At 32.7% G+C, this 22604-nt stretch overlaps 1 protein-coding gene across 4 annotated transcripts in view; it reads right to left on the reverse strand.

Moving 5' to 3' along the window:
- The window catches only part of LOC127704401 (sodium/hydrogen exchanger 10-like), a 54995-nt gene that overhangs the window by 23256 nt on the left and 9135 nt on the right, over positions 1-22604 (reverse strand). For all 4 annotated transcript variants that reach the window (XM_052208438.1, XM_052208442.1, XM_052208443.1 and 1 more), the window contains exons 6-19: positions 22457-22559; positions 21975-22053; positions 20554-20694; positions 16747-16844; positions 15722-15782; positions 15103-15357; positions 13832-14026; positions 10514-10715; positions 9896-10044; positions 9183-9308; positions 6659-6757; positions 6183-6362; positions 5492-5632; positions 2460-2574 (exon numbers count right to left, since the gene is read on the reverse strand). In XM_052208438.1, the coding sequence (XP_052064398.1) occupies positions 2460-2574; positions 5492-5632; positions 6183-6362; positions 6659-6757; positions 9183-9308; positions 9896-10044; positions 10514-10715; positions 13832-14026; positions 15103-15357; positions 15722-15782; positions 16747-16844; positions 20554-20694; positions 21975-22053; positions 22457-22559 (1944 nt within the window). The remainder of the gene's footprint in view (positions 1-2459; positions 2575-5491; positions 5633-6182; positions 6363-6658; positions 6758-9182; positions 9309-9895; positions 10045-10513; positions 10716-13831; positions 14027-15102; positions 15358-15721; positions 15783-16746; positions 16845-20553; positions 20695-21974; positions 22054-22456; positions 22560-22604) is intronic.

Consider the following 22604-nt stretch of genomic DNA (forward strand, 5'->3'; position numbering starts at 1 on the left):
ATGATGTGTACCAAGTCTATACCTTTGTGTTTACATTGTTCACATCGTATACATCGTGATGTTGACAATATCGTGTCAACATCGTATTTATATGATGACGTTGATGATGTTCCAATTGGGGTAAAAAAATGTAGTGTATACCCCGACAGTTTCCTGAATGTATACTGACATCTCTGTGTTGTTATCCAATAACAAAAATTAACACATTTGTAATCCATGATATATCGTTGATAAATTGAAATATGTCGATGTAAACGATGTAAACATTTTATTACATTTCAAACATTATAAATTATGTTGACACCATATCGTGCAAACTACAATGCAAACGATATAAAGACAATATTGATAATACATTGTATACATTGCGATGTTAACGATGTCAACGATGTAAACAGTATATAAGAGTTGTTACAATGTAAATGATGTTGACAATATATATTGTTAACATTGTTGATATTACGATGTAAATGATGTAAACACGATATCTTTACAACATTGTATACATCGCGATGTTAACGATGTAAACAATATATAGTAAAATCATATCTTAATGTAAACGATGTTGACACGATATCGTGTTAACATTGTAAATATCGTGATGTCAACAATATTGCTTTAACATTGTACACTGGACATGGATGAAAGTCTGTAATATGAAGGTTTTACTACAACTATCACATACACTAAACATTATCAATGATCCATGAAAATGAAGTCACTGTCAGATAAACCACCTAACAATCATTCCATACACCAATATAGTTGTCAAATTGCTTATAGTACCTGAGAAACAGATCAAACCACAAAATCTTAACATTGTCAGACCAATGAACAATGAAAATGAGTTCAAGGCAATATGAATCCTGCCAGACAAACATGAACCGGGTACACCTTACAATCATTCCATACACCAAATATACTTGACCTATTGTTTATAGCAACTGATAAACTGACAAAACCACAAAAAACTATCATTGACCAATGAACCATGAAAATGAGGATAAGGTCATATGAAACCTGCCGACAGACATGTACACCTTAATAGTATTCCATACACCAAATACATTTGACCTATTGCTTCTAGTATCTGAGAAATAGACCAAACCACAAAAACTAAACATTGTTCAAAGAACCATGAAAATGAAGTCAAGGTCAGATGAAACCTGCCAGTCGGACATGTACACCTTACAATCACTCCATATACTAGATAAAGTGGCCCTGCTACTTAAAGTATCTGAGAAATAGAACAAACCACAAAATCTAAACATTGTCCAATGAACCATGAAATTGAGGTCAAGGTCAGATGAAACCTGCCAGTCGGACATGTACACCTTACTATCATTCCATACACCAAATATAGTTGCCCTACTGCATATAGTATCTGAGATACAGACTAGACCACATAGCTTTAACCTTGTTTACTGATACACGAAATGAGGTCGAGGTCAGATGAACTCTACCTGATAAGCATGTAGACCTAGCAAGCAACCCATATACCAAATATAGTTATCCTATAACTCATAATAAGGAAGTATTTCACTTTTTAAAAAAAACGTGATCTTTTTTCAAGCAGTCACTGAACCATGAAAATGAGGTCATGGACAATTGACATATGACAGACAGACAGACAGACAGACAGAAACTTTATAACATAAGGTACCTGCATACAAAAAATGCAACATGCAGGTCTTCCAGCTTCTGAAATAAAAAGCTTTATACAAATAGTTTACACGGTCACCAATTTGCAATCCCTGTCTCACATTCTGTGACTTTTGTCGCAGGTGAGACAAAACAAAACTGGCTAGGAATAATCCCCTTGTAAAATATAAATGATGTTTATATGCCATGTTGAATGACCCAGTTGCTATAGGTCTGTTTAAGTCATAAGTCTGGTCAGCATTTGTCTGCCTTTCATTCTGTTTTCTGTCTATTTAGGATTTAATTGTGTAATATTTATATTGGGACAATTGTTCATCAATGACAAACATTGGTGGCCTCTTTCTGATTTTTTTTTGTTTTTCATTAACGTGTATTGATGGATTGACTGCTTCATAAATTAGGTTTATATCATATCCCCTTTTATCTTCATTAAAACTTATATTTCAATTGATAAAAGATCCTGCAAAAAGCCTATTCATAGAAATTGAGTGTTTATTTTTATAGCAACAAAATATGATGAAAATGTTCTGTACTAATTAAGTGTTCTGAGGGAAGTATTTGTAAATACAAAAGTACTGACAATTGATTATCCAGTTAGCAATTTAATCAAAGATGAAATTAAGTTAATTTCCACTTGCATCAATCCAATTTAGACAAATAATGTAAGTTAACAATATAGATACAACATTCAGCTTATATCTTCCATACTTATATAACAGTTACCATCTATCACTGACAACTTCTTTTGCTATAGCTAAATTCAAAAGTTTGCTGAATTTACAAAATACAAGACTTACCATTAACTAAGACAACATCACACATAGAAGAGTCAACAGTAAACATGTTGTCGTCTAGGTTACTGAGTAGGTAAGAATTTTCTAATCGAATCTTTATCTTTTCTTTGGTCCATCCCTAGAACAGCATATATATAAAACGTCATTTTAACATTTCTATTTGGACATTTTAACTGGTAAATATAAGGATAGGGGTTATGTTCTTCTCATATATTTTATGATGGTATGATACTAAACCCCTAAAGGGAGGGATTGTAGCTGATTTTCATATGATGAAGACGTAATCTTTCAATCAGTTTAATTAAGGCCTGGAGCTGGCATGTCAGTTACTTCTAATAGTCCTTTGTTAATTTACGTATCATTGTCATTTTGCTTAGTTTCTTTTGTTACCTATTCTGACATCGGACTCTGACTTCTTTTAAACTGAGTTTTACTGTGCGAATTGCTATGTGTTTCTTTATTCTACATTGGCTAGAGGTATAGGGGGAGGGTTGAGATCTCACAAAACATGTTTAACCCCGCCGCATTTTTGTGCCTGTCCCAAGTCAGGAGCCTCTGGCCTTTGGTAGTCTTGTATGTTTTTTTAATTTTAGTTCATTTATGTTTTGGAGTTTAGTGTGACGTCCATTTTCACTGAACAAATACACAATTTTATTTAGGGGCCAGCTGAGGACCACCTACCGGTGCAGAATTTTCTCACTGCGTTGAAGACCCATTGGTGGCCTTCGACTGTTATCTGCTCTTTGGTCGGGTTGTTGTCTCTTTGACATATTCCCCATTTCCATTCTCAATTTTATACGGAAATATTATAGTTTTTTTTCAGCATTGCAGTATATTTTCTTTAGTTATAGCATACAAAACTATTGTCCTGTTTAAATACATAGACCAGTTAATGAAGTGTGAGTTTTGTTTTTTTATTTAAAGTATAAATGTGCAATATAAAAGTAGCCCTCCGATGAGATTGTAGCTGAGAAATACCCTCTCATATGAAAACTATCGATAGTCTGTTTAGCACAATTTTGACTATGACGTCGTTGATGTTTACATTGACAACAGCACATGTGCCCTTACTTTCTGACGATAATTTTCTATCAAGCAAATAGCATTATATGAAAAATTATCACAAAAAAAGATCATAGGAAAAATACACAAAATAGCGATAATAAGTACTATTCATTTATATTCAGAGAATGCAAATATCACGGATTAACAAGGATTCTGGATACACTTTTTTCAATCTTAATTGAATAAATGTCTCCTTCATAAGCGAGTAGCATGATATGAAAAATAAAGAGCTGCTCCATGAGCGCATGATATGCCTCTCGCTTTTTCAAAGAATAAAGTTCCACAACTCCTCAATGTCATATCATAAATTAATAAAAAATAAAGGGATGTTATTTTAATAGATATAAATCAGTCATCAAAGTTTCATGAAAAAGCACTTTTGAATTATTGTCCGAAAACTGGAAAATCCCCCCTTTTTTATGAATAAAATCCCATAACTCTGAAACGTAAAATTTAAAATTTATAAAAATCGAAAGGAAGCTCATGTCAATAGATAATAACAATTCACCAAAGTTTTATGCAAATTGGTTAAAGCGTTTTTGAGTTATTGTCCGATATGTTGACGACAGACTACAGTTTACCATAATATGTCCTGTAAATGGGCGTCTAATTATCACAATAAAAGATCACAGGAAAAATACACAAAATAGCGATAATAAATACTATTCATTTATATTCAGAGAATGCATATGGAAAATATCACGGATTAACAAGGATACACTTTTTTCAATCATAATTGAATCAATGTCTCCTTCATAATACATTGGGTAGTATATAGCTGAAAATTTAATTGAATGGCAATGATAATTTAAATAGTGCCAGACCAGAGTTCAGATATCATCAACAAAATGTATCAAATATTCTTGCTCCTATATAGACTTTTTTTAAAGATATTTTTGTTAGATATGGTTTCGGTTTTCTTATTAATATTACCAATACACAAATCATACAAAATCTTAAATAAAGAATATAAATATAAAACTAAATTGATAACAATTAAATAGAGAGCATAACATAAACAATTAAATAGAGAGCATAACCATGGTAACATAAACAATTAAATAGAGAGCATAACACAAAACAATTGAACTTTTTTCAACAATTACAAAAACAGCTGAACAGTAGAGTTTTTACTTTTTAAAGAACACATGTTTCATATTTTTTCTGACTGCTATTGTTTTGGTTTATATATTAACTGACTGTTTCATACAATTTCATGATAGTTTAACTAGAGAAGGAAACAAAGTTTTTCAAACAGCAGGTCAAATATTGAACTAATATTTCCTTTTAACCCTTGAATACCTTACTCAGTACACCTTTATTTTTTCCAAGTTAAATTGGGGTTGCACTGAAGTATTGACCAGAAACAGTCATGTAATTTTGTCAAATCAAATTTCTTTTTTGACAGTAAAACATATGTTCTTAAGATACACTCGACTGTTCCCAACAATCAATGCTATGTTTGTAAAATGAATCTTATTACTTACAAGAAGCTGAAAAAAAAATCTCATTTCTTTTAAACTTTAACTTAAAAAAAGTATCTAATGCTTTGATATTGCATTTCTTGAGAAAGATGTAGTCCATGAAATATTTTACTGCTCAATTATATATACTTTTAAGATGAAAAGATCAAAAGCACAACTGCGAAGACCCAATACTTATATGAATTTGATTTCTTCTAGATTAGCACTCAAATTGACTATCAAATGATATTCTCTCTTTTACATACAATGCTTTGTAGTTGAAATTTATCACCTCAACTTATCGCCGTTAAGTTCAATTAATCTTTTCCATAAAAATCATCCTAGAATTTAAAAGATTAAGCCCTTGATTCACCCCCAACTAAACAAAACAAAAAGTTCAAATTTGTCTAAGATATGGAAAGTTTTCAAATGCCTCTCACTGAATAAGGGATATTTTCAGTAAATGATATGTCTCCTTGTATTCCACTTCTTGCACAAATTACTTACCTGGTATGATGGTTGTTTCATAAGTACATTTGTAGCAACTCTATTAGCACAAACATGCCATAACCTGTACTCCAAGGGTGGATCAATGTCACAGAAGTGTTGGATGGCATGTTCCATATCATCTAGACTGATAAACAGCAACTACAATGAGAGAAATAATAAATAACAAATCATATAGAACCAGACTTTATCTGTTACTGGCATCCCATTATGCAGATTAAAAGATGCTCATGTAGGGCAAGGCATGCATATAGAAGATAAGGTACCACTGCTAAATGAAAACAATAATAAATTGATTGAATCATCTAGTTTATTGTTAGAAGTTGATACTTGTCATCACTATGGATTTTTATGTTTAATAAATGGAGAATGTGTCCATGGGACACAGAGGATGCCCCCGTTTGTATATAACGTTATAAAGGGACATAACTCAAGAACCGTAAAAGTGAGGCAACCCAAATTGGAACTTGATCTGTGTTTTGTGGTAATAAGGATTGTGTATAATTTCATAACATTTGGCTGAGGCAAACTAAAGTTAGAGAACAGATTTGGGGCGTTCGTACTGATGTACGGACGGAAAGACGTACAGACATACAGATGGGCAAGGGTAATATTATTGCCCCTCCGCTGCCTCGGGGCATAATAAATGAAAAAAGTATAATGAATAAATAATTATTAAGATACAATTTACCTGGACAGCAGTTTCACAAATGACTGTGGCTGATCTTGGTTTTTTGGTCAGCAGACCCATCTCTCCTATAATATTACCAGAAGTGAGAAAATCAATCAAGTGGGACTTTATTGTCAACTGGGATCCTGAAGGCTTGTCTTCTAGTATGATGGGTTTACCTGGCTGAGTAGTGGACTCCAACTGAAAAAAAATGTACAATTAAGATTTATTCTCATATTTTTGTACAAGTAGTTCCTGAGAAAAGTGTGATGAAAATATATGCTTTCATTCAACATATTACAAATTCAGACAAAGTATCAGTAAATAGAAAAAGTGTGACAAGAATATTTGTTAGACGAACAAATGGATGATTAATGTGAATGTAGTATAGGCCAATCCTAGATTGGAAGTATAATGATGTAGATTTTGACAAAAGGGTATAAACACATGGACTATAGTAAAATCTAGCTAGCCCTTAACCATCCCATATCACTTACCCTAACCATCCCAGATACAATGATGTAGATTCCACCAGGTGGGTCACCTTCATGTATAATCACATCTTCATAGTTGTAGGAGATTAATTTGGCTTTCTCCTGTTAACAGAAATATGACATGAAGCATTTTATACAAATACCGGTATATCTAAATCAGACACCATAAATGCAATGGTTCTTAGCTCTACTATCTCCTATCATATTTGTATTATACTTAAAATGCTAGTTTTTTTTATTGGTTATTAAGAAATCAGACATTCTACTCAAACACATGTCACAGGGGATAACATTTTTTTAAATAGTACTCTCTGGTATTGACCAATAAAAACTGACAAAACAAAATCAATTACTAACAGATCATTCAGTATAATAAATTGAAAATCACATTGGATAGAGGTGATAGAGTGAATTGTTAAACTTCAAAATTACATCAACCTCTGCTTTGCCTCAGTTGGCAATGCTTTTCTCTGGGTAACAATCTGCTCTATCACCCTCTCATCTATAAGTAATCGAAATATGTGATTGAAAAACATAATTTTTTATAGACACTCAACTCCTAAAACAATTTTCCTCAATCAAATAATCTAATCAGTATAAATTAAACAAACATAGTGCATTCTGCATGATCAAAAAATTGAAAGAGGGATCTGAGAAGCATTTAACTTGTGTGTAAACATTTGAGCACAACAAAAGTTTATAAACAGGTGCTTTATAAGTACATAATATGCTTGTTAACATAAGCTTTATCAATTTAAAAACTAAAATGTGTGGTTTTTTTTTTTACATTATTGGTTCAAATCTTTCTCCCGATTCTTGTTCCATTTTCTATAAAAAAAAAAAGACCATTAGGTGGTTTTCAAATATCCTGTGAAGAAATTAGCCGATCATCAAAATCAACTGAGATTCTAGTTGTATCAAATTTTATATCTGTATCAAAATCTTGGTCAAACCAAGATTGAAATATTGTATGAAAAGTAAAATGTATGTCAAAGTCAAAGCCATAAACTCTTAACAAGAATTATATCATGATGACATTTTACATGTAAATCTGTCTGGAATACTCTTTAAGGATCTTCGCTACTCTGTGTCAAAATAACAAGCTTTTTAAAAGACTGTTATAAATTGATAGTATATAAATGAAGGAACTAAAAAAGCAGAACAAAATGAAGGGTTCGTGTGCATGTTTTCGAGATATAAGGCATTGAAAATTTGGCGGGAAATGATTCTCTCTAGATTTTTCATATATTTAACATGGCACCTTTTTTCTTTCATAAACAGTGAAAAAATAACAAGGATTTTATAAGATTTTCAAATGTGGTTTTTTAAACTATATGTAATAAAATTATGAAAAAGAAAAGTAGGGGTTAGCGAGTAAAATTTTTAATGGCACTACATCGATAAAACCAGAGGATTCCGAATATCTGGCAAAAAATCAAAAACAAGAGGAGGGAACATCCTTAAGTGCATTTCTACACAATATTTGTTCCACATCAGAATATGATATCATCAAGTTTTATATGAAAAGACATGTATCTTCATTTACCAAAAACAATCTGCAGATATAGTCCTACCTTTATGTTTTCTATGAAAGTAGGTTCATGTCTTAACCAGAAGACATTGTTTAACATTTTATCTGGAGGTGTAGTCCTACCTTTATGTTTTCTATGAAAGTAGGTTCATGTCTTAACCAGAAGACATTGTTTAACATTTTATCTGGAGGTATAGTCCTACCTTTATGTATTCTATGAGAGTAGGTTCATGTCTTAACCAGAAGACATTGTTTAACATTTTATTTGGAGGTATAGTCCTACCTTTATGTATTCTATGAGAGTAGGTTCATGTCTTAATCAGAAGACATTGTTTAACATTTTATCTGGAGGTATAGTCCTACCTTTATGTATTCTATGAGAGTAGGTTCGTGTCTTAACCAGAAGACAATGCTTAACATTTTATCTGGAGGTATAGTCCTACCTTTATGTATTCTATGAGAGTAGGTTCATGTCTTAACCAGAAGACATTGCTTAACATTTTATCTGGAGGTATAGTCCTACCTTTATGTATTCTATGAGAGTAGGTTCGTGTCTTAACCAGAAGACATTGGTTAACATTTTATCTGGAGGTATAGTCCTACCTTTATGTATTCTATGAGAGTAGGTTCATGTCTTAACCAGAAGACATTGCTTAACATTTTATCAGGTGGTATAGTCCTACCTTTATGTATTCTATGAGAGTAATGTCTCAACCAGAAGACATTGTTTAACATTTTATCTGGAGGTATAGTCCTACCTTTATGTATTCTATGAGAGTAGGTTCATGTCAACCAGAAGACATTGTTTAACATTTTATCTGGAGGTATAGTCCTACCTTTATGTATTCTATGAGAGTAGGTTCATGTCTTAACCAGAAGACATTGTTTAACACTTTATCTGGAGGTATAGTCCTACCTTTATGTATTCTATGAGAGTAGGTTCATGTCTTAACCAGAAGACATTGTTTAACATTTTATCTGGAGGTATAGTCCTACCTTTATGTATTCTATGAGAGTAGGTTCATGTCTTAACCAGAAGACATTGCTTAACATTTTATCTGGTGGTGGTATAGGTAAACTAGGTGGTGCATTTATTAGTCTCTTCATCATCTCTTCAACCATCTACAAATATAAAACATAAAACATGAAATCTCAAATACTATTGTTCCAACCTAAATTCTACCCACAAATAGCAAAAATTTACTGATGCAAAAACTAATTCATCCCCAACTTCAAGTCAACAATTTTTGTACATAATACTGATCAAGTTCAACTTAAGTTTTTGACCATGATTTTCAATAAACAGTTTTCTTCCATGTACAAGACACACCACACCTTCTAGCAGTAAAGGATAGTTGTGTCAAATTTCTTACCAAATTCGTTTGTGTTTTAAGTTTTTGACCATGACTTTCAATGTAGAGTTTTTTCCTTCTACCTGACAGATCCCCTAGAATTGGTTAATAATCAAGCCAAGTTTCATTGCCTAAATCCAAGGGATACTTATGTCAGAGAGCGGAAACAACTTGTGACGGACATACAAGCTGATTGCTTCTTTGGCAATGTGTCAATTAATCAGTGTGGCCCCAATTATAGCATTAAACATTTTTCTAAATCTGGCACCATACTGCAAAACTGCTTGTACTACAACTAGCAATTTAATTTAACACTAATTAATCCATCAGCCACATATACCTGCAAAGATTCCTTACCTTTTCTAACTTGTGGCCATCAGCTTCTTCCAGAATACCATCCATTAATAGTTCATGTATGCCATCACGTAAACTGTTTAGAACACTTCTAATAGCTTGTCTTGTTTTTATAGATAAAGCAATATCTGGATGTTGTTTCTGTAACATACCTACAATATACAATTTAAAATTATTTGATTTTCTCTTGTTTTTTTTAATGTTACGTGGGAATTAGTTTTTACAGTGGGAATACCATTAAAATCATTAAACTGTAATTTCAATTCTCCTGCTGAAGACATTTACATAATATTACACATGACCATATTTTGACATCTAGATGGTTTTTTTTGTGTTGTTGGGTTGCCTTCTTATTGGCATATACCCCACCTCTCTTTTTATTCATATGTTTAAAAAGAAAAATGTTCATGACATATTTAACAACTGCAGTTAGAATAAATTTCAGTTAGGGAAATACTTTCTAAGTTAAGATTTTACATGCAAAAGTTAATATGCATAACAAGAGACATAGAGTAAACATCAATGAAAAACAAAGCCAATGACAAAAAAAAAACGACCAAAAGTTTATCTAGAGGGCAATATACAGTCAGTCCTCAACAATAGACAGTTGTTAATACCTACCTAGACATCTGATAACATCAAGTCTTCCATTGTCACTGGCTTGTTTTAATGATTTAGCAATTTCCCTCTGATCAACCATGTGATCTATCAACTTTCTGACTTCTTCCTCCCCTGCTACATAACCACGCCCAACATCATATCCATAACTCAGCTGTTGACTTATCAATAACTTCATCAGACCAAGAAACAAAGGCACTAATGGCTGAAATAATTCATAGAACAATTAACAAACACAGCAGGCACGAATAATTGGATTTAAAATTTCATGAGTGTTGTTTTTAAAAATCACTTATAAGCACTGAAGGGTAAAGATTGTTTTAATTTATCAGTGGGAAATGAAATTAAGCATTGCATTAAAAAAGCATTGGTTGTACTTGATTCAACTACAATTAAGGAAGATAACTCCAATTTTAAAGATTACTTTAACAATGACATCATTGATATTTTTAGAACAGATGTTAGATTCCTGCACCTTGCACAAGTTATGTAATTTTCTTAACAAGTATAACATCATTTTGTAACTTAAATATCTGAGCATATATTTCATTGATAAATTTCTGGAAATATTCATGGATAGGATGTATACAATGTTATGATCACTGCACTATATTTTGTGTATCTCAAAAGTAGTGATAAACCTTGGAAAATTTAAATATCAAGTCAGTACTATAGGGTTTTGATTACAATCTTTACCCAATAAACAGAACAGTAAAATTCTTTGCAGAAGAATAAATTGTAAAGGAATGTTACAATAGAAGATGACTTGTGTTCCTAGGGGTTTTTGTGTCCTGCTTAGTGAAATTTTACTTTTTTTGGTTCTTTTGAAGTGTTTTTCTTATTTTTTTGGTGAATAGTGAAATCATTATGCCAACAATCAAGTAAAGTTCTGACCAATATAAAGTAGTTCAGTCAGGTAATCAGAATGTGTTTGACAACTCAAATTGTAATAATAAAAATATGGTCAATTCAAATACTCCAATAAGAAACTTAAAAACTTCAACATACCTCCAGCCCATTTTCAAATTCATTTAAATCAAATGAACAAATAAAATTGAGAATGGAAATGGGGAATGTGTCAAAGAGACAACAACCCGACCATAGAACAGACAACAGCAGAAGGTCACCAACAGGTCTTCAATGCAGCGAGAAATTCCCGCACACCGGAGGCGTCCCTCAGCTGGCCCCCAAACACACACATACACATACAAACCATTAGAAGCCTGAACATTCTGATGACCCTCAGCAGTATTAAGTATGGGTACTAATGCCTATACATACCTCTAGTAGCCTGAACATTCTGATGACCCTCAGCAGTATTAAGTATGGGTACTAATGCCTATACATACCTCTAGTAGCCTGAACATTCTGATGACCCTCAGTAGTATTAAGTATGGGTACTAATGCCTATACATACCTCTAGTAGCCTGAACATTCTGATGACCCTCAGTAGTATTAAGTATGGGTACTAATGCCTATACATACCTCTAGTAGCCTGAACATTCTGATGACCCTCAGTAGTATTAAGTATGGGTACTAATGCCTATACATACCTCTAGTAGCCTGAACATTCTGATGACCCTCAGCAGTATTAAGTATGGGTCCTAATGCCTATACAAACCTCTAGTAGCCTGAACATTCTGATGACCCTCAGTAGTATTAAGTATGGGTACTAATGCCTATACATACCTCTAGTAGCCTGAACATTCTGATGACCCTCAGTAGTATTAAGTATGGGTACTAATGCCTATACATACCTCTAGTAGCCTGAACATTCTGATGACCCTCAGCAGTATTAAGTATGGGTACTAATGCCTATACATACCTCTAGTAGCCTGAACATTCTGATGACCCTCAGTAGTATTAAGTATGGGTAGTAATGCCTATACATACCTCTAGTAGCCTGAACATTCTGATGACCCTCAGCAGTATTAAGTATGGGTACTAATGCCTATACATACCTCTAGTAGCCTGAACATTCTGATGACCCTCAGCAGTATTAAGTATGGGTACTAATGCCTATACATACCTCTAGTAGCCTGAACATTCTGATGACCCTCAGCAGTATTAAGTATGGGTACTAATGCCTATACATACCTCTAGTAGCCTGAACATTCTGATGACCCTCAGTAGTATTAAGTATGGGTACTAATGCCTATACATACCTCTAGTAGCCTGAACATTCTGATGACCCTCAGTAGTATTAAGTATGGGTACTAATGCCTATACATACCTCTAGTAGCCTGAACATTCTGATGACCCTCAGTAGTATTAAGTATGGGTACTAATGCCTATACATACCTCTAGTAGCCTGAACATTCTGATGACCCTCAGTAGTATTAAGTATGGGTACTAATGCCTATACATACCTCTAGTAGCCTGAACATTCTGATGACCCTCAGTAGTATTAAGTATGGGTACTAATGCCTATACATACCTCTAGTAGCCTGAACATTCTGATGACCCTCAGTAGTATTAAGTATGGGTACTAATGCCTATACATACCTCTAGTAGCCTGAACATTCTGATGACCCTCAGTAGTATTAAGTATGGGTACTAATGCCTATACATACCTCTAGTAGCCTGAACATTCTGATGACCCTCAGTAGTATTAAGTATGGGTACTAATGCCTATACATACCTCTAGTAGCCTGAACATTCTGATGACCCTCAGTAGTATTAAGTATGGGTACTAATGCCTATACATACCTCTAGTAGCCTGAACATTCTGATGACCCTCAGCAGTATTAAGTATGGGTACTAATGCCTATACATACCTCTAGTAGCCTGAACATTCTGATGACCCTCAGTAGTATTAAGTATGGGTACTAATGCCTATACATACCTCTAGTAGCCTGAACATTCTGATGACCCTCAGTAGTATTAAGTATGGGTACTAATGCCTATACATACCTCTAGTAGCCTGAACATTCTGATGACCCTCAGCAGTATTAAGTATGGGTCCTAATGCCTATACATACCTCTAGTAGCCTGAACATTCTGATGACCCTCAGCAGTATTAAGTATGGGTACTAATGCCTATACATACCTCTAGTAGCCTGAACATTCTGATGACCCTCAGTAGTATTAAGTATGGGTACTAATGCCTATACAAACCTCTAGTAGCCTGAACATTCTGATGACCCTCAGTAGTATTAAGTATGGGTCCTAATGCCTATACATACCTCTAGTAGCCTGAACATTCTGATGACCCTCAGTAGTATTAAGTATGGGTACTAATGCCTATACAAACCTCTAGTAGCCTGAACATTCTGATGACCCTCAGCAGTATTAAGTATGGGTACTAATGCCTATACATACCTCTAGTAGCCTGAATAATCTGATGACCCTCAGTAAGATGAAGACCACCAGTACAATGTGTACGACGTGGTGATTATTTCCATAAAAAGCTGGCAATGAAAAACTCAGGCACACATCCACAATTCCAATGAAAATGATTGCCAAACACAAATTGTTCCAACAAACTGTAAAGTAATATTTCTTTACAAGGACTATCTGGAAAAGGAAAAAAAATATTTAGTACATGTATTATTTATACAAATATTATCTAATTTCATAAAAAAATGAAGTATAAAAGTTCATTTGTTATGTTTTGCTAATAAGCAGATTTGTTTATGCAGTATAATCTTTAGGTTTTTTCAAATCAATTATTTGATTTTGTTTAAATCATGTTTTAACAGTAATAAAACATATAAATTCACCAACCCAATATTCATGTCCTTTTGCTACCTAATGCTTTTTACTGTCTGTCTTAAAGATTTCCCATTATTTTTTTTATAAGCAAATGCTGCTTATTTAAACACAACTTCTCACTTCTGCCAATAAGTACGAATATCAACACAATACATGAGGTTCTGTCATCTGTTAAGTGTGTTAATTCAACATTACGTTCACAAAATAAACAGGTCAGATGATCAAAATTATAGGACTTGATGGTAGTAGTTATCATATAACTACTGATGCCATGCAGAATTGAATTCAGCAAAAAATGTAACACTATTATTTATTTCTACAACACTTTTTTAGAGTTAAAAGGAAATATAAGTGCTTGATCTTTAATCATTAATCATTTTCTTTTTACAACAGGAGTTGGGGGTTTTGAATATCCTAAATCAGCACTTTGATCTGCTTGTAGAAGATACGAATGGGACAATCGAAAAAATAAGAAACACAAACGCTTACTACAAAATACTTTTATAGGTTAAAGTATTATTCACTTACATCATCATATCAAAATTTTAACTGAGAGCTGAGTCTTCTCATAGGTCTAATTTGTAATCTTAAGAACATTACTTTTAATATGTATTATGCAAAGCTCAATAATGAATTCACATTATTTAATCATCCAAAACCTTGTGATCAATATTCCAAATAGGACAATGAAATGTAAAAAAATAGATATATTATCTAACAATCTCTTTGAAGGACCAACTTAAATTATGCAAATCTTTAAACAAAATATATGAATAAATCATTTTGTCAATAAATGCCTTTGTTTAATAATATTCAAGTTTTATTAACAAAAGGAGGTGGTCCTATTAGACTATTAGACAGTGACTACTGTATCTTACCTTAGCTACTGCTTCCACTATATAAAACGACACAAATACAACATTTAATGACCTGAAGATCTCCTTCCTATCGTGAATGGCTTCCAAATACTCGCTTATCACAGACAATGTCACATTAGCCATGTCCAAGGCAATTACACAGTACAGAAATATACTGAAAGCTGTGTGTTTGAAGATTTTGTACAGAAGAGTTAGACATGAAGACTTCGGTGGTTCAGGTATCAGCTCTACTACAAATCTTTTGAAGAATTTTTTCTGAAAAGACAAGACATACATTGACTTTTAAATATACTATTAAGACACTGTTACAATGTAACTTCCAGGAGGATTATTTTAGGAATTAAATGAAATTAATATGCACAATAATGTAATTTGAACTTCTTTTAATTTCACTGATGCTTATTTCTATATTCTGAAATTTATAGAGTTCCAAATATTTAGGCTTATGGTAGAAATTATTCTTTTCTGGGTATTTTTTGCACTTTTAATGTATAATGAATTCTTATTTTACCAAAAGTCTTTTCAGGTAAGACAATTCCTCTATTTTCAAAACAATTTAAAATCAAGAGCCAGTATAATCAGTTTTTGAATAAAAATTAGACAAGGTAATATTATTTACCAATTTGATATAGATTTTTGGTATTTCCCAGCTTTTCTTCACATCTTCAACATCAACAAACCTGAAAAATGTGTAAGATAGTATGTATCCATTAAATGTATAAAATTAACAAAATAAATGAACCTCATCATTTCCTTAAAAGAAGAAAGGTTAATAGCACTCCCTGTTCTTAATTTCCACTTTGACATGATAAAAATCCTATCAATTCCCTAAATTTTGTTTACATACAAATATTTTAAGTTTTATCTTCTTTACATCACAATATGTCACTACATTCATTCTGCTGTACTACCATGCTTGTTTTATCATCAGCAATGTCAGTTCTTACTTGCCCTTTTTTATCATCAGCTATGCCAACACTTACTTGCCCTTTGTATAATCAGCTATGCCAGCACTTAATTGCCCTTTGTATAATCAGCTATGCCAGTACTTAATTGCCTTTTTTATCATCAGCTATACCAGCACTGACTTGCCTTTTTTATCATCAGCTATGCCAGCACTTAATTGCCTTTTTAATCATCAGCTATACCAGCACTTACTTGCCTTTTTTATCATCAGCTATGCCAGCACTTAATTGCCTTTTTTATCATCAGCTATACCAGTACTTACTTGCCTTTTGTATCAGCAGCAATGTCAGTACTTATTTGCCTTTTTGTCAGCAGCAATGTCTGTACTTATTTGCCTTTTATCAGCAGCAATGTCAGTACTTACTTGCCTTTTATCAGCAGTGATGTCAGTACTTTAACTTGCCCTTTTTCTTAGCAGCGATATCAGTACTTACCTTCCCTTTTTGTCACCAGCGATGTCAGTACTTACCTGCCCTTTTTGTCAGCAGCGATATCAGTACTTACCTTCCCTTTTTGTCACCAGTGATGTCAGTACTTACCTGCCCTTTTTGTCAGCAGTGATATCAGTACTTACCTTCCCTTTTTGTCAGCAGCGATGTCAGTACTTATTTGCCTTTTTATCACCAGCGATGTCAGTACTTACCTGCCCTTTTTGTAAGCAGCTATATCAGTACTTACCTTCCCTTTTTATCAGCAGCTATGTCAGTACATTCCTGTAATTTTCTAACACCTTCCCTGGATATCATCCCTTGTTCAAACTGTCTCCAATAACTCATCTATCAAATACAAAGCATTTTAAATTTCAAATTTTTAGGTTAATGCTCAATGCCAGGAACATGTTTTTCAAATATTTCAAAACTGTCAAGTATGGATCATGTAAACGGTTTGGAGATCCTAGTTCAATAATGCATTTTATTGAGGATGAAATGAAACCTTTCCCCAGAATAAGTACTTCTTTGTCAGGACAAAATATTTAACTCTTAGTGATGAAAATGCATGTACCATTACTATAAAATGGCACATATTGTCAAGAGTAAGAGGTAATAATTAAAAATTTATGTCAATACAACACTGAAGAACAAATTTTCATTTTTTTTGGTCAGTACATGTATTCCCAATACATATATATATATATATACATTGTACCAGGTTGTTGATTTTTTTGTGAATATTCTTTAATAATTAGCCCCTTTTTAACCTTCATTCCAGGTAATTCCTCTGTTGTAAATCTTTAAAAATCTTATAACATCAGTGAGAATTTCAATAAGTTGATCACATAAACTGTTAACACAGAGATATGTCTCGCCTTTTTGTTATTTTGATAATGCAAATGTTGAAATTAAAATTGCAATACTTTAACATGCAAGTTTAATATGCAAATTATTCACAGTCAATGAACCATGACTGAAGGTACAGGGCCAAACAATCTCCATGGAAATGAGATGTGCCAATGCTCATATAATTGAATACCAAGTACCATTGACTAATCATAAGTCGTCCCCTTAAAACAAATCTAAACACAAACATTAACTTGTAAACTTTATGTAACCAGTGGTTCCTAATCATTAACTAATACATTTAAACTAAGCAAAAGTTTTAAAGTCAATAGACCATGACTGAGGGGACTGCCACTGGAAAGAGCATACCTACGTCTCGCTTTTTGACTCCGTTAAGGCGAGACAATTACAAGGATACAGAAAAAATTAAGACCTCTTAAACATGGTATAAATATTACCCTTTATCAACTTATGTACTATTATATAAATTCAAATGTTATTGCATTTTATTTCCAAATATAAGTGTTGATAGATATGTATATGTCTAATGTTCATTGTGGAATTTCGGTAGCAATCCTATAATTTTGGATTAGAAATAACATATTCTTTTAGGTTGACTGATGTTACAATCAGAATAAATTTAGGACAGGCTAAATAGCCTATAATTGGTACTTAAATATAAACATTGTCCTCTCAAGATTATATTGGTTTAACACAAATAAAAAAAAATTTGGAAGCACAAATTTCATAGGAACATATAGCAAAATTCCATGTCACAAATCTACTTTTTTTCTGTTTATAATCAGTGATATTGAACAAATTGAAAAATATATAAAACATTTGTAAAAGATTATGAGAGTAATAATTGGTGAATACTGCAAATAAATTATATCCATTTATTATGGTTGTATAGTGATAAAATTTGAGGCTAATATAGCAAATTGCCAATGCAGTCAACATTTCCCTCACAATCTTGTGGTAATCCACTAAACAACAAATAACAACAATTACAGTATAAATGAATTCGTTGATATTGAATAAATACAACATCAACTGCAGTTTTGTGTATTGGTACATGTACTTTCATCACTGAGTGTTAAATTTTTTGTTCAGCTTAATTCATCAATGATTGGCTTTTCAAAGAGAAATTTAAAGGTCCCATAGAATAAACTCCACAAAGAACAATACCTTTTGTAATTATTCACAATGGGACAGGTGAATCTGCAAAATTTAAAGAGCCTGACAAAGAGGTACATAATCTGGGGAAAGGTTTCATTTCTCTCCCAAAACAAGAATGTGTCATGGATGCCCCACTCGCACTATCATTTTCGATGTTCAGTGAACCGAGAAATTGGGGTCAAAACTCTAATTTGGCATTAAAATTAGAAAGATCATATCATAGGGAACATGTGTACTAAGTTTCAAGTTGATTAGACTTCAACTTCATCAATAACTACCTTGACCAAAAACTTTAACCTGCCCTCTCGCACTATCATTTTCTATGTTCAGTGGACCTTGAAATTGGGGTCAAAACTCTAATTTGGCATTAAAATTAGAAAGATCATATCATAGGAAACATGTGTACTAAGTTTCAAGTTGATTGGACTTCAACTTCATCAAAAACTACCTTGACCAAAAACTTTAACCTGAAGCGGGACAGACGGACGGACGGACGCACAGACCGAAAAACATAATGCCCCAATATTCATTTGAGTTTATACTCTATTTATCCGCTAGTTTTTCAAACTTACATCTCACATTATCTTCCTAATTTCATTAGAATTTTTGGTTCAAAACATGTAAATGATGCTATAGATTTGATTGAGAACCCCGTCTCGAAACACAAATTTTCAAGCAATGACTTACATAGAAGGATCATTTCAGAAATAAATTTTCCTTCTAATTCTCAAAAGGTTTTGTTTTGAATGTTAACTTTGACTTGCTCTACAGGAGAAACAAGATGCACTGTAAGCTATTGTTCACTAGTTGTAACCCCGCTCAATATTGTTGACTCTATTTTGCTAATAAACATTGGCAATCATACCACATCTTCTTATTTTCATAAATAAGCCTTCAGCAACCAGAAAGAAGAATAAAGAATTAAAAAGGTGCCACAGGGTATAGCATAGCCAGGTGAAGCTTAATGCAATTTATATGCTCTGAATTTTAATTGCTGAGAAAAATGTGACAAAAATTTCATATATGTGTATGATATTTTACAGATATACAAGTTTTAATTAACAAACAGGAAGAAAAAATTGAGAGGGCACTGAAAACATGTCACACAGTATAGCATGGCAAAACCTGAGAACCTTCTGGTGAAATATATAAAAAAAGCTAGGACTAAAAGCTGAACTGAATGAAACGTTACAATAATGTTTTAACAAGAGGGATAAACCAGTATACCCGTCCCTCCTTTGGAGCATGGGTATAATAAAGAATACATGTCCATAAGACACTAAGCTCTGCTTGCACTTTTTTAGTGAACTGTGGAATCTGGAAAACACTAATTTGGCATTTATTTTAAAATGTTCACATTACAAATAGACATACATGTGTACTATGTACTCACTACCTTTAACCAAAACATTAACCTGATACAGGAGGGAAGGACAGACACATGCACAAACTGTAGAACATAATGCCCCTACTATTGTAGGAGAATACTGCAGATTCATTTATTTTTGTGGATTGAGGAAAAATTGTTCTTTTGTTGATATTTGATTTTATGGTTTGGCCTAGGTCTACATTCAAGATTATCAAAAATGTGTACATAATTGGAAATTTAAATTGGTGATTCATATATACCCACAAGATCAACATAAATTGGTATCCCACGAATAATGATGAATCCACAGTATTAAGTTCAATTAAATCTGTTCAACCAATGTCATGTCAAAGAATGGGAATAACTTACTTTTTCTGCCGTCAGCATTCTAAGTATAGCTTCATTAGTCATATCTTCCAATTCCTTTGAGGAAAAATTGTATTTTTGTGGATATTTGATTTCATGGTTTGGCCAAAGTCTAACATACAAGATTATGGAAAATTTGTACTTCATTGGACATTTAAATTGGTAGTTCATATATACCCACAAGATCAACATAAATAGGTATCCCACGAATAATAATGAATCCACAGTATTAAGTTCAATTAAATCTGTTTAAAAGTTCAATCAATTTCATGTCAAAGAAAGGGAATAACTTACTTTTTCTGCCTTCAGCATTCTAAGTACAGCTTCATCGGTCATATCTTTCATTTCCTTCCTAGTATACTGGCAGGGTAACTTGGCATCACAGTCAGGACATATGGCATTAGGTCGAATGTCTAAAGAATCATCTATTTGTGCCTGGAAATAAATCACTTTTGTTACCCTAAGTATATGTACGGTATGTGTATAACGTATAACTGTAATACATTTGTCCTTTTAACTCAAAATTATTTGTTAAATCTTTTAGAACATTTTCTAATAGTGTTAATTTTGTGATTTTAAGATAGTCTCATTCATTTTCTTTCCTTCAAGTAATTTGTGACCAGTTAACATATTTTCAAGAATGGAGTAGTGTAGTATTTTTGTTTATACACTTTTAAATCTTTTTATTTGCTATGTATAATCTATATGTATAGATCTGATTGATAGTAGCAAAGGGAAAGCATTAGAAATGTGAAAATACCAGTTTAGTTAAAATTAGTCCTGTACTTTTAAAAAAGATGATGGAATGTTATGTTCCTTGGGGTATCATTATGGGATCTATGTGCCACCAATACCACAGTCAGTTTACCACCCCATCAACATATTAGGTTTCTTTGGAGAGGGCTTTAAAAATATTTGTCTTCCAAGATCACTAAATATTACCCTATTAGATTCAAAGATTGCCTCTTGCAGGCAGTAGCTATTGTTTTCATCCAATTGTAACAAAATGATTAACTTTTATAAAGAAACTCCCATATATTTTTTCCCAAAAAAAGGTTTGGTTCTACTTTGACTTATTGTTTCAGAGGAGATGATGAATTGTTAATTGTCTTACAGATAGATGGACAGACAGAAGGACAACAGAAGCAAATGAATTAACTGATATCACCAAAAAAGCACATACATGCAGTCAGTACCGTTGTACTTCCTATAGAGTAAAAGTGATTGCATTTAATACTCATCAATAATTTTTACAAAACTCTATTGTCTGTAAACCATATTAGTTCATGTTTTATAAAATTCATCTCAAACTGCAATAATAATGTATTCTTTGATATTTCTTATTACATAATAACCATAAAGACTCCATTAAATGAAAAACATTAATAAAAGTGTTGAAATTTCAATCTGCCTTGCTTTGAGGGAGGATACTATTATGCGCAATTACACCCCCTTTCCCTTCCCAGTGCAGAACGGTCATCAATATATTTCATCAAACAATACCAGTTTAATCATAGTGTTACTGCAATAAAACCTGTAAAAGACACTTTCAAATGATTAAGCTAAGCATAGATTCAATTATTTGTTTTATTCGCATTTTCACCATAGATACCTAGCATAAAGCATCCAGAATTTACCACCCCTGATTGTGATTTTTCAAAGGGTCATTAAGTTAAGATAAAAAAAACTTTCATAGAAAAATACAGCAGAGATACCTCTTCATCTGTTGTTTTATAAGGATCTGCTATCTCACTGGACTTCTCAACTGTATCCCAATCAGCATCAGCTAAAAATCTGAAGGGAGAAAAGACAAGACAGTGAATTACTATGAGAAATAACATTCAGTCTACAATAGCAAATTTCAATAGAACTTTTCTTTTTAATTACCTTTCTTTTCCACCAAAACATAACTGGTAGGTGTCATTCTAATTTGTGAAAATATTTCAAGTTTGTTTGCTTAGTTCTCTAGACACTCAACATTCAATATTTCTTGTGTAAAAGCAAGACTTCATCTTTTGTTGTCTCACTCGTCTTTCTAAATCTAATAACTCAATCAGTTTGCAAGTTTGAACTTTTTAATTCTGTTCTATTTATATTTAAGTTTAATCTCTCATATCTTGAAAATTTTGTTGGCCATTTTTACCTGTCTTTTTTTACATTATAATATCTAACGCAAGTAAATCTGCCTAGTTTTTACCTGTCTGTTTTCAACATATTGAGAGTTTTGTCTCTGACATCTTGTAGAAATCTCAGTGAGTTTGCCATTGCCATTCTTTTGGCAGGTGATGTGTCACTCATCCCTGAAAATTTTTATATAGAAAGTTAAACTACCGTACAAGATCATA

This window comes from Mytilus californianus, unplaced genomic scaffold, assembly GCF_021869535.1.
Source record: "Mytilus californianus isolate M0D057914Y unplaced genomic scaffold, xbMytCali1.0.p SCAF_6, whole genome shotgun sequence".
Classification (NCBI taxonomy): domain Eukaryota; kingdom Metazoa; phylum Mollusca; class Bivalvia; order Mytilida; family Mytilidae; genus Mytilus; species Mytilus californianus.